This window comes from Erigeron canadensis, chromosome 1, assembly GCF_010389155.1.
Source record: "Erigeron canadensis isolate Cc75 chromosome 1, C_canadensis_v1, whole genome shotgun sequence".
NCBI lineage: Eukaryota > Viridiplantae > Streptophyta > Magnoliopsida > Asterales > Asteraceae > Erigeron > Erigeron canadensis.
Window position 1 is genome coordinate 28,776,834 of NC_057761.1, and position 13,290 is coordinate 28,790,123.

Sequence of the window (13,290 nt, forward strand, 5' to 3'; positions counted from 1 at the left end):
CAAAAAAACCAGCCACTCCCAAACCCATCTTCACGGCAACTTTAATACCACTCCCACCCCCACTCACACTCACAGCGCGTACCCCTCACTCTCCTTCTCCCCCCACATCATATTTATTCCCAAAAAAACAAAACAAAAACACAAAAACCTTCAACTGTGTGTTTGTGTGTGTAGCTGGGCGATGGTGGGTCAAACAGAAACAAAAACAACAACAACAACAGAAGTATACGCGCCGCAGCCTAAAAAAACAATTCAAGTATGGAAAACACTGTTGAACTGGCTGTCTTTTTTCTTTCAGATCTTTCTTCAAATCATTAGAGCCGCCACTCCTTCTTTGATCAATTATTATTCTTCATCTTCATCGCCGTCTTTTGATCCCTTGCCGGTCGTCGAGCTGCCGGAATCTCAACAACCTCCTTCCCCGCCGTCTGCCGCCACATCATCTGCCGTTTGTATTTCGTCTCCCGGTGCTGAGTTTGATCGTTCTCAAAAGCTCATTGTAAGTTTTTATTTTTATTTTTTATTCTTTATTTTGTATATATATGTATATATTTGAATATAGATCATTGTATGGCTGTAATATTATAGACTTATTATTATGGAGTGGACTAATTTTGACTAATATAGTAGTGTAACTGATAAGAACATAGTCAACAATAAAACGGAGAATCTAGGATTTTACGGTTCATGTTAACGCACCAAATAATCAAAATACTCCGTAGTAGTCAAAATTTTGATTGAGCTATTTATGACTTCTGGGATTCAGGCAATTACTTAATAAATGTGCGGCTAATCATGTTAGTTATCCTTATTCACTACCAAAGAACCGAGTATCAGATTAAGCAGGCTTACAACATAATTGCTACTGAATGATTGTAATTTACATGATTACCCACCCATAAAGTGTACTGGTTTTACTGAGATTGATGTAAGTGGGAAATGGAATTCACATGATCATCTTGGCATCCTCAATGAAAGCGCAGATGCATAAAACATAGTTGGTTTGTTTTGAAATTGGTTATCTGAAATTAGGAGAATGTTTATGCTATAAAATTATAAATAAAGCACGAGGAACATTTGATCTTTCTAATATGGCTATTTGTAGATATGTTCTTATTTATAATTTGATGTAGAAAGTAATTGAACAAAAAAGCAGAATTTTGGTTTTGGCCCAACATTCAAAGATCAGATTTTTAGATTATATTTAACAATATAACCGAGTAACATTATAAAATCCGGAGAACCAACTTCGATGCTACTATTTAAAGTTAGTTAGCAAAGATGGATGATAATTGTAGTGTTATCTTGCGAGGTTTGGTTTGCTTGTGCATCACTGGGTTTTGGCATCTTATAAATTGGTATGTTTTTGTTTAATTTCTTTTATTTTCTGCAAATTCTTTTGTGTCACATATTGGCTGATTAAGGACCTGAAAGTTCAAGTGTGTTAAAATAAGTTCTTGTACTTAACCAGTCTTAATCATAACAGAATGTGAAATTTGTTTAGCTCTGCTTTTTTCCTTTTATGTGAATAATTTTTATTACAAGCATACAATGCTTTGGGTATACTAGCTGTATGTATGATGTTGCTATGAGAAGCTAGTAACAAAGAAAAATGGTCAAGTTGGATGCATCTCAAAATGGTAGGATTTGCATCAAGACAAAAAAAAAAGAAAAAGAAGGCTATATATTGGACGTCTTATATCCAAATATTGGCCTTGCTACATTAATAGGATTGTAGTTAGTGTTGGCAATTTGTTTTAGTTATTGTTTGTTTGTTTAAAGCTTTTTACAGCTTGGTTAATCAATGAAATTTATAATTCTGACAAGTTAATGATGGATATGGATGCAGGTTGTTCTTGATTTGGATGAAACTCTGGTATGTGCCTATGAGACTTCTAGTTTGCCTTCCATTGTTCGTAATCAAGCCATAGAAGCCGGATTAAAGTGGTTTGAGCTAGAATGTGTATCTTCTGACAAGGTGACAATGTCTCCTTTTTTTTTTATCATCTATTAATGTTCTCTTATCGTATACGTATTATTTCAAAGTAAGTAATTTAACATAATATCTGCACCTCTGATATGAAGGAATGTGAAGGCAAACCCAAAGTCAACTTTGTGACTGTATTTGAACGTCCTGGATTGGATGAATTTTTAAACCAACTTAGTAAATTTGCCGAACTTGTGCTTTTTACTGCTGGTCTTGAAGGTCTGGCATACATAATATTTTTTATTATTTAAAATTTTTATGCGCTGCATAACACCTGTTAAAACTCTTCAGCTTTCATTTTTACACCATTGCAGGTTACGCTAAACCACTTGTTGATAGAATAGATGCGGAAAACAGGTTTAGTCGCAGACTTTATCGACCTTCGACAAGTTCCACGTAAGTATTTTGGTGCTTGCAACTTTTATGTTATGGAGATATTATAGAACTAACACTAGTACTTAATCATATGTTACAAATATAACGCGACTTCACAAATGATGATCCATGACACCATCATAACATCTCATTAATAGCATTTACGTCTTCCACCCCCTAGACATGGATTAAGCTTATGTTAAAACTCATATCTTGGTGGCTCGCAGGGAGTTTCGGGAGCACGTGAAAGATCTTGCCTGTATATCAACTAACTTTTGTAGAATTGTTATTGTTGACAATAATCCGTTCAGTTTCTTATTGCAACCAATTAATGGAATCCCATGCGTACCTTTCTCTGCTGGACAGCCGCATGATGATCAGGTACTTAGATTAACTATTTCAGACATTTACGGTAGGTCATTGCTATCATGAATTTTAATATTTATGATCTTCTTTTGTCCCATTTAGACGGTTTAGTTATTAGTTGGTCAATATAGCTTAAAAGAAAAAAGAAATGGGTCATAAGTCCCCTAAGTATAGATAGGCAGGCATAAACCTGATAGTATATTTTGTTAAAAATATGTATTTTTCTGAAATTATATAATTTTTGCAGCCACATCTGACGGTAATTTTTTTTCGAGAAGTATAAACCTGAACAAAAAGTATTTTGGGTCTGACCAGCACCAAGTTATCTGTGTTGACCCGCAACTCACTTGACTAGCCCTTTTTGTCACCTCAGATAGAAAACTTTGATTGTATGCAATTCCGCAAATGCAAATTTACCCAAAAGGACATCTTTTCTGGTGCCACCATTACACAAAATTGCACAAAAACAAAATCTGATGCACCCTTTCCTCTTTTCTTCTATGCCTATATCTTTTCCTAGTTTTCTCTGTCATCATACAATAATAATACGAGATACATGATCAACATTTAATTAGTTATGTGGCTTTTCATCCATTACCCTCTTTCATTATGCTTTCTTGATTGTTTTTGCTCACATACTCACCAGTCACCACTATCCTTGTTTATCATTATGATCAGCTTCTTGAGGTTCTTCTTCCGCTTTTGCAACAACTTTCTCGACAAGGGGATGTACGGCCCATGCTGTATGAAAAGTTTCATATGCCTGAATGGTTTCATAGACACGGGATCCCTGTTTCTGGGTGGGCAACACATGGATAGTGTTAAATACATCTGTACAGATTAGAAGCTTTTTGTTTTTAAATCAGAGGCACCTAATTACAGGAAAAATCTTCACCATCAAACATCTATTTTGAGATGGTGATATTTTGGATGTCACAGGCTGATTCATTCAAAGGGCAGCATAATTTATTGGAAGTATCACATTTTGTATAGGTATCAGATCGACAGTTATTAGTTTGCTTGCTAGGTCAGTAACAATCGTTTTGTTAGGCTGTATTCTTCAACGGATTCAGTATATAGTTTACTACATTGGGGGTCTATTGTGGGTCTATTGTTCTGGTTCCACTTTTATAGTTCTGTAAAATGTGTTAGATCTATTAATATTTCACATCGCCCATCAAAATTTTTTGGCTCAACAATTGTTGTGCAGTGACCGCTGATTGCAACAGCCCTATATATTCTAGTTGCTAAATTATTCTCTTACCAACACTAATTACTAAGGTCCGAATAGCATAATTTAAAGATACGTGTGTAATGCTAATTCTTTACTCGAGTATCTATCGATATCATCGCATGTAAATGACGAAGGAAAAAAAAAGGAAAAAATAGAAGGAAAAAAAGGGATAAAAGCTTAGAAAGGTGGGCTACTGTCTAGGGTCATAAATTTTGATTATTGTAATTTATAACTCAATGACACATGGTTTCTACTTATCTCCATGGATTTAGACCCACACCAAGAAGCCGTCAAAGGTTTCTATACGGCTTCTTGGAGTACAAGTTCTAAAGAGAGACCGTATCAGCACTCATGTTGATCTAGCTAGAGAACAGGATCGGAAACCAATGTGGTAGCGTAGTTCTACCAATGGTTGGATGCTTAAGTTCTTCAAATTATGTTAGAGAGGATTTAGAGAAGAGAGAAATGCTTTTGTTTATTTCATAACTTTCTAACCATTACCACTGAATTCGGTATTTAAACAACAATATAACTAATTTCCCAAACTAATTCAACCCATTCAACCCGCCTAACAGTCTTTTGAATATTTACAAAAGACCCCCTGTATTATTAAACTTGTCTAATTCGACCCTCAATTCTAATAATATGTAACAATACCCTCCTCTTTTAAAGAATTTTGTCCTCAAAATTGGAAATTAGGAAAACGATTCTGATGTCCTCAGCTGACTCCCAAGAAGCTTCTGACAATGGAAGTCCTTCCCAATGTACCAGCAATTTGACCTTAGCTTTGTGACCTTTTTTAAGTAGCTTCCTATCAACAATTGACCTTGGTTGTAAAACAAATTTAGGACCAGTAGGAATTTGGGTAGGCATTGGTGGAGGACCATGAGCTTTTTTCAAGAGTGAAACATGGAAGGTTGAATGAATTTGGGCATCTGCAGGCAGTTCCAGTTGATAAGCTACCTTCCCAATTCTTTGTAAAATCTTAAATGGCCCAAAATACTTGGCTGCAAGCTTCCTATTAAAGTGTGATTTCATAGACTTTTGCTGAAATGGGTGGAGTTTAAGATACACCCAATCATTTTCTTGGAATTCTCTGTCCATCCTATGAGAATCTGCCATTTGTTTCATTCTGTTCCTTGCCTTCTCCAAATTAATCTTGAGTTTTTGAATCATGCTTTCCTTTTCTCTATGAACATCTTCAACTCTGCAATATTGGTATCTCCTGGAATGTATGAGATATGCAGATTAGGTTTTAATCCAAACAAAGCTTCATATGGACTCATCTTAATGGCAGAGTGCCAAGTGGTATTGTACCACCATTGAGCCAGTGGTACCCATTTCACCCAAGTTAAAGGAGCATCCAAGCACATGCTTCTGAGATATGACTCCAAACATCTGTTAAGAACTTCTGTTTGCCCATCAGATTGTGGGTGGTAAGCTGAAGAGAATGCCAATTGGATGCCTTGTAATTTCATGAACTCTTTCCAAAAATTACTCAAAAACAATGGGTCCCTGTCAGAGACAATAGTAACTGGAGTTCCATGAATCTTGAAGATATTGTCCATAAAAACTTGAGCTACTGAAGTGGCTGTGAATGGATGACTGAGTAGCAAAAAATGTCCATATTTAGTCAACCTATCCACCACTACCAATATGGTATCTTTATCCTGAACTCTTGGTAAGCCAGATCCAAAATCCATGGAAATATCTGTAAAAATGGATTTTGGAATAGGTAAAGGCTGCAATAACCCAGGAGAGGCTACAGCTTCATATTTTGACCTCTGGCAAACTGTGCATTCTCTGACAAATTTCTTCACTTCTTTAGAGCAACCTTTCCAATAAAAAATCTCTTTAATTTTTGTTAAAGTTGGAACAATGCCAGAATGTCCTCCAATATGTGAAGAGTGATATACTGAAATAATATCATTCCTTAAACTTGTGTCTTTTGCAATCATGATTTTTCCCTTCCTCCTCAAAACCTGACCATCCCATGATTTGTTTGGAATTGTGACCCCTTGACTCAATTTATCAATTAATAACTTTGTATCAACATCCTGCTGCCAAGATTGCTGGATCCTGTCCCACAGCATTGCATCTACTGAACTGATTCCTATTTGAAAAATCTCCATACCTTGAATCCTGGATAAGGCATCAGCCACCAAATTTTCTGATCCTTTTTTGTAGCTAATCTCATAATCATACCCCATTAATTTGGCCAACCATTTTTGCTGCAGGGGTGTAACAATCTTTTGATCCAATAAATGCTTCAAACTCTCATGGTCAGTTTTGATGACAAAATGATTTGAAGCCAAGTAATGGTGCCATTGTTTGACTGCCAACAAAATAGCCAACAATTCCGTCTCATAAACTGACCATGACTTTTGTCTCATGGACAATGCTTTACTAATGAAGGCTATAGGGTGACCCTCTTGCATTAATACAGCTCCTAATCCACTCCCTGATGCATCAGTTTCAACTGTGAAAGTCTTAGAGAAATCAGGCAATCTTAATACTAGTGGAGTTGCCAGAACCTTTTTCAAATCCTCAAAAGCTTTTTGACTTTCAGTAGTCCTCCTAAAATTATCTTTTTGGAGTAATTCAGTAAGAGGTTTAGCTTTAATACCAAAACCTTTAATGAATCTTCTGTAGTATCCTGCCAACCCTAAAAATCCTCTTAACTGTTTGATATTAATAGGTTGTGGTCATTCCTGAATAGCTTGCATCTTCTTTGGATCGGTTGACACTCCTTCCTTGGTAATAATATGCCCCAAATACTCAATCTAATCTGTTGCAAAAGCACACTTTGATTTTTTGGCTTTTAATGAATTTTCTCTCATTAACCCTAAAACAGCCTTCAAATCCTTTAAATGTTGCTCCCAACTTTTGCTATATACTAGAATGTCATCAAAGAAAACCAAGGCACATTTCCTTAATATTGAATGGAAAGTGGTATTCATCAATGACTGAAAGGTTGCAGGTGCATTGGTAGGACCAAAGGGTAGTACCAGAAACTCAAAATGCCCTTGATGGGGTTTAAATGCAGTTTTGTATACATCTGGTCCATACATCCTAACCTGATGATAACCTGAGCTCAAATCCAATTTAGAAAAAATAGTAGACCCTTCCAACTCATCCAACAATTCTTCAATCAATGGAATTTGGAAACACATCCTTGATGGTAGCTTCATTTAATCTCCTATAATCTACACACATACGCCAACTTCCATCCTTCTTCTTAACTAATACCACAGGTGCAGCAAAAAGGCTATTGCTATGCCTCACAATACCAGAATCAATCAACTCTTGAGTCATTTTTTCTATGATATCCTTCTGCACTCTTGGGTATCTATATGGTCTAGTCTAAGGTTCAAATCCACCTTGTCATCCTTAAGATTGATTCTATGATCACAAGATCTGAGTGGTGGTAAACCTTTTGGTACCTCAAAAATATCACTAAATTCTTCTAATAATAACTCTAACTCCTTATTATTCTTACATCCACTCAACAAAGGATAATGCAAATTTGCTGGTTCTACAGAAGTCTGCAAGGTTAATAACTCAACTTGTACAACCATATTTGTCCCTTTTCCCATCCATTGACTCACTTTCTCCATTGAACAAAATTTAATACCTTGCTGTCCAACCCCTTTTAACTCAATCATTTTTCCTTCCTTTTGCAATTTCATGGTTAAATTCTTAAAATTCCAGACAATGTCATTCAAAGTTTCTAACCATTGGACCACCAATACTAGATCATAGTTATTCAAATCTATCAATAACACATCATCTTTAAACCAATGACCTTGTATGGACCATTCTAAATCCTTCGACAGATTCAGACATGACATGTTGTTCCCATTAGCCACAAAAACTCTCACATTAGGTATATTAATAATGGAACAAGCTAGTTTATAAGCCAAACTCTTACTCATGAAATTATGAGTACTCCCACTATCTACCAAAATATGCAATTTTCTGCTTCCAATACACCCCACTACTTGCCTGGTAGAATAAGAAGGAATTCTCATTATAGCATTCAAAGATATGTGAGGTTCCCCTTGAACTATATTTACCATGTCTAACTCAGGGGGTGGTTCTGGTCCCACTGGTAGAACATTTAATTGTTCTGTCAAAGCTAGTTCTTCTGCAGCCTCATCCACAGTCACCATAAAAATCTGTTTCTTACCCTTACAAACTTTTTGATGACCAGCAACCCATTTCTCATTACAATAAAAACACTCCCCTCTATTTCCTTTCTCTTGCATAAAAGTACTTGTCACAGATTTGGGAACCAATGCAGTAGAAGGAACTGCATTAACTGGTGTGGCCAAGATGGGTGGTTTTGACAAATTACCCATATTACTTGTGCTACTTCCCACATTTCTTGACATATAATTCCTATTATTAGTAGTCCCACCCCAAGATTTCATTCCTAAAGTCTTATTGGCCTGATTTTGTATTTTTGCCAAGTTATGAGTGCCCTTAAGAGTTTTTGGTTGAAACATTTTCAATGGACATTTAATTTCCGGTTTCAATCCCTCAATGAACAAACTAACAGAGTATTCTTCGCATAGATTTAACTTATTAAGCAGCCTGGCAAATTCATCACAATAGTCCTCCAATTCTCCAGTTTGTGTCAAAGCTTTCAGAGCTCCTATAGCATCCTCCATGGCTGCAACAGAAAATCTTGCAACTGCAGATCTTGAATATTCATCCCATTGTATCTCCTGCATTTCCTTCCCACTGGATTTGATGTAAGCTTGGTGCCATGACAAAGCTCTTCCATCCATATGGATAGCAGCATACCTAACTTTCCGATCTTGAGGTGTATCATCAATGGTGAAAAAATGTTCACACTTATACAACCAACCCTCTACATCATCTCCATCGAATCGAGGAAAATCCAGTTTTGCCAGACGGTTATAACTGTATCTTTCTCCTTCTGGTCTAATTACCACCGCCCTTTGCTTTTCCAGTTCCGCCATTTGTGATAATAGGGTTTGAACAGTGGATCTTAACGAAATCACCTCATTCTGTGTAGTTGAAAACCTCTTTCGTCAACCTTTCATTGTCTCTTGATAATTTCTCCATTTCTTGAGTCTGGTTTCTGGTTCCCATGGGTTAATTGTGAATTGATTTAGTGAATTTAGTGAATTAGGGTTCGCCGGAGAACAGAGCTCACCGGGGTAGATGACCGGAATCGTAACCGTCGAGAATCGCCTGGCACTGATACCAATTTGTTAGAGAGGATTTAGAGAAGAGAGAAATGATTTTGTTTATTTCATGACTGTCTAACCATTACCACTGAATTCGGTATTTAAACAACAATATAACTAATTTCCCAAACTAATTCAACCCATTCAACCCGCCTAACAGTCTTTTGAATATTTACAAAAGACCCCCTGTATTATTAAACTTGTCTAATTTGACCTTCAATTCTAATAATATGTAACAAATTAACTGACGTTTTAAGTTCAAACCCCATATGATTTCTTTTTAGAAAAGTTACTTTTTGACGTCTTATATCCGCCTTCATAGATGAAGAATTGTCCAGTTTTATGTAAAATGTGCAATTAACATAAACTTGATGGATTATTATCAAGGTCTAGTGGTCATTGAGATGACTTACCAATGCGTTTGACTCTAATGCGAGACAAATGTGATAATACAGTGTGAACATTGGCCGCAAGAGATCTAGACAGAAAGGTGTAGATAGACGGGAGTTCGGGACAAAACCATCCTGACACCATGTCACTAACATTACGGTAAGTAACACAGTAAGGTACCGCAAGAGACCTGGTTTGAATCTGAGACCCGTGATCTTGACAAATGCACTCTAGAGGTCCATGTGTTTGATATTGGTTGGTGTGGTCCTTGTGTATCATTGACTTCGTCTACATTTTTTTTTCTTCTAATCATGACATATTTCATCTATTATGATCTTGTTGAAAGTCGAAAAACCAAGTCTATTTATCACAATAATAGGACCTTTTTCTAAGAAAGTGACAAGGCTGTTGGAATCTTCCGACTTTGTTCCGTTACAACATTTATACAGTGGTAACGATCTTTGGCTTCCACATTACATAAGGTATTTTAAATGTTCATTTACAATACCATATTCTCAGCCGAAAAACATTCCCGATTTTATCTTATTACTTGCTTTATGATATATAAATACATTTAAAATAGTTATCTTGTGATTTTACTTTATCTACTTCACAATTATAATATTCATCCATGTTTTCAAACAACTTTGTCCTTTTTTATATGTTTTGTTTTTTTCTATTTGCACATATTATCACCGAGAATAGTTTGGTTTCTTCCCCATGTTACGAAAGTTCAAAGCAAACAAGAAGATGTTATTTTGTTTCTAACGTTATGACAAATATTCATGACTGTAAAGTTAAACTGAATTCATCGAAATTATACTAAATCGGGAATAGATTCCCTTTCTTAATTTACAAAATAGCTAGTTTTTTTTTTTTTTCTTTTCTTTTGTATACACTTGAATTTTTTTAACGTTCGTGTCACGGGACGGTTAACCGTTAAATTCAATTGGGCATGCAGTTACTAGCGACCGATCCACGAAGTCAGGGAACCACAGGGGAGAGAAAACTACACTAATTTAGCCGCTACAAAAAGCATGACGCTAAATTGGGGAAAAACCTTGCTTGCTCGGATTTGAATCTCGGTCTCTCAAGGCCCAAACTTCATTGCAAGAAGGGGATATCGACTGTGCTATTGAGGCAGGGACCACTTGAATTAATAGAACAACGTTGAAAGAGTTTAAATAGTTATATGCGTGATGATATATAAAAGATTCATCACAATGTCGTGGCTTGTAAAACTTAATTAAATTTTGTATTAAAATTTTTAACTTGAAATGTAGTTACATTATCGATTTCATATATATATATATATATATATATTAGAACAACATTCTAATCTATCAGTACTCTTAAATTACACGCATGCCTGGGATGAAACCGAGATTTTTTGAAAAATCCATATTAATCCACCCCTAAGGTCAAATAATTATATTATGTTAGCATGGTTTCCGCTCAATGCGGTGGTGGTGGCCACGATGACGGTCTGGTGGTATCAGCGACTGGTGGTGACGGAGGTGACTATTGGTGGTGGTGGTGGTGTCAAGTGTTATAGGTTGATGTAAATGTAACTGATGTAAAGATAGTATTTGAAATATTTTAGAAGATAGACGGATATTCGCGCAATGCGGCGGTGATATGCTGGTGGTGGCGACCGGTGGGGATGGCGGCGAATGATGAAAGTAATTGATGTAAAGGTAATTGATCTAAAGAGATAGTAAAAATATGTGAAAAAATAAAATTTTAATGGTGTAAATTAATTCATTAAGGATAGAATTATCACTTCATAACTTTTTTTTTATATATAACAATTATGTATAATCTTCATATGGTCGTATAGATTGAAGGTCTTGGTTCAACATGTCTAATTAGCTATTGGGGTGTTAGCCTAGTGGTCAGGGGGTTTTCCACAAAGTGGTTTCCTCCTGGGGAGTCTCAGGTTCGAATCTTGCCACATGCAAATGTTGTGAGGGGGGCCTTAGCAATGCTATACTCATCTAACACATGAGGAGCAAATCCTTTAGGGCATTGCCAGGAGATGAACCGGCGTGGCGCATCCGCGTGGGGGGTGTTAGCTATTTATCCGTTACTGCCTTTAAAAAAAAAAAAACATGTCTAATTAATAATATAGTTTCTGGATATCGATTTATGGTGAAAGAACAATTTTATATATACTTAATCAAAATGACTTTTATATAGTTCTATGTCATTTTCCTTTCATTTATCTAACACCTGTCTACATTTAAAGGTATTACAATAATAATGTCAAGTCTACAAAAAAGTTTCTTCAATAGAAATTCGGGTTTCGTTGAAATGTAAGTTCGATGTATTAAATGGAACGAGACATACACGCTAGAGTAAACTGTGAGGATCGTCCCTAGACATTGTTTATTCGCAACTTTAGTCCAAAATCTTTGTTTCTTTAATTTATTGTATATATATCTATATACTTTTGTATTGATAGTCGTTCATAGGGTCCATGTTGGTCATGTTGTCTAAACACTGTCACATCTCAAAACATATAATGTGCATAGCACATACATACATTTGTTTGTTGCCCTTTTTATCAGAAATTTTCATATTCGTTACACTCTATATATATTAGCCGCTTCAATATCAATTTATAATACTGTACCGATCAACAATCATTGGCAATTAAGGTCATGTCCACTCGTCCCTAGGCACCAAAGCGGTAATCATTTAGAGCATATTGAATGTGAGGTTATATATGTCGTATGTGATAGAAAACTTTGTAATGTTGTTACAGATTTATAGCTCGGTTCCTTAGAACTCAAATTTGAATTCAAAGCCCAACCGTAATTCCCACATGGCTTTTTTTCAATGAATGTTAGCTAGAGGTCGACAATAAAAGTGCTTCTCTTTTTTATGTATTGACTTAACCATGATTTGATGTTTGGTTCCATTAGGAAGATGATGAATATACTTAAAAATGACAAAAATCATGAGTTTTGAATGTTCGGTTTTTCTTTGATTATTTTCTAGTTGGAGATATTCTAACTTCAGAATTTTCTCATGACGATAGTGAATTTAGTAGTATTTCCATTATATTACAGTCTATATAATATCTAATAAAAAAATAGCTTCATATTTAAAGTTAAATGTTTACCTTAATAATTTTATTACACTATCAATCATTTATCTTTTAACATTAACTATTTACATTAATTATTTATACATCAATTATCTACACTACTCGACATTGCCTCTACCATCAACAGTCGTCCCCCACCACCACACCACTAACATCGTTGTATTGCGCGAATACTGGGATACTATATGCTAATGTAACACTATGGCTCGATATGTATAATGTATTATTTTAGGGTTACAAATAAGCTAAATTTATTAAATATGTTAACAAACAATTTAAGTCTTAATTAGGTATAACCATCATAGAGTCGTGCACATTTTGAAAACAAGCCGTTATTGTTACCTGTTAACATTCAGAAGTAATATTCAAGTTCAGATACAAATCTTATACGAAAAACGAACGGGGCCTCTGTGTATTTTTTCGAACCAAGACCAATGATATGAATGAAGTATTATAAGTATAACTACGTAAGTGTATAATATAACAAGAAGAAGGACTATTTGTGTAACTTACTTATCTCTTTTCTAACTACTCAAAAGTAGTAATCGGTCAAAGTTGCCACCTTGTAGACGCCAATTCTTAACAAACAATTACGTTCCGTTAGAAT

General features: G+C 35.5%; 1 protein-coding gene across 2 annotated transcripts; it reads left to right on the forward strand.

Annotated features, from left to right (window-relative positions):
- LOC122585355 (CTD nuclear envelope phosphatase 1A-like) lies at positions 1–3,924 on the forward strand. Of its 2 annotated transcripts, XM_043757482.1 has the most exons (7): positions 1–499; positions 1,299–1,358; positions 1,850–1,978; positions 2,086–2,206; positions 2,302–2,383; positions 2,590–2,743; positions 3,407–3,924. In XM_043757482.1, the coding sequence occupies exons 1-7, from the start codon at positions 182–184 to the stop codon at positions 3,545–3,547; spliced, it is 1,005 nt and encodes a 334-aa protein (XP_043613417.1). In that variant the 5' UTR covers positions 1–181; the 3' UTR covers positions 3,548–3,924. The 2 variants fall into 2 exon arrangements, with proteins under 2 accessions (XP_043613417.1, XP_043613418.1); XM_043757483.1 differs by lacking the exon at positions 1,299–1,358 and having other exon boundaries at positions 2–499.
- The last annotated feature ends 9,366 nt before the right edge of the window (positions 3,925–13,290 follow it).

Excerpts from the sequence above, each read along its gene's own strand:
- LOC122585355 (XM_043757482.1), top strand. The coding sequence starts at position 182 with ATGGTGGGTCAAACAGAAACAAAAACAACAACAACAACAGAAGTATAC. Across the intron at positions 1,359-1,849 it reads TTTTGGCATCTTATAAATTG|GTTGTTCTTGATTTGGATGA; the intron begins GTATGTTTTTGT and ends ATATGGATGCAG. Across the intron at positions 1,979-2,085 it reads AATGTGTATCTTCTGACAAG|GAATGTGAAGGCAAACCCAA; the intron begins GTGACAATGTCT and ends TCTGATATGAAG.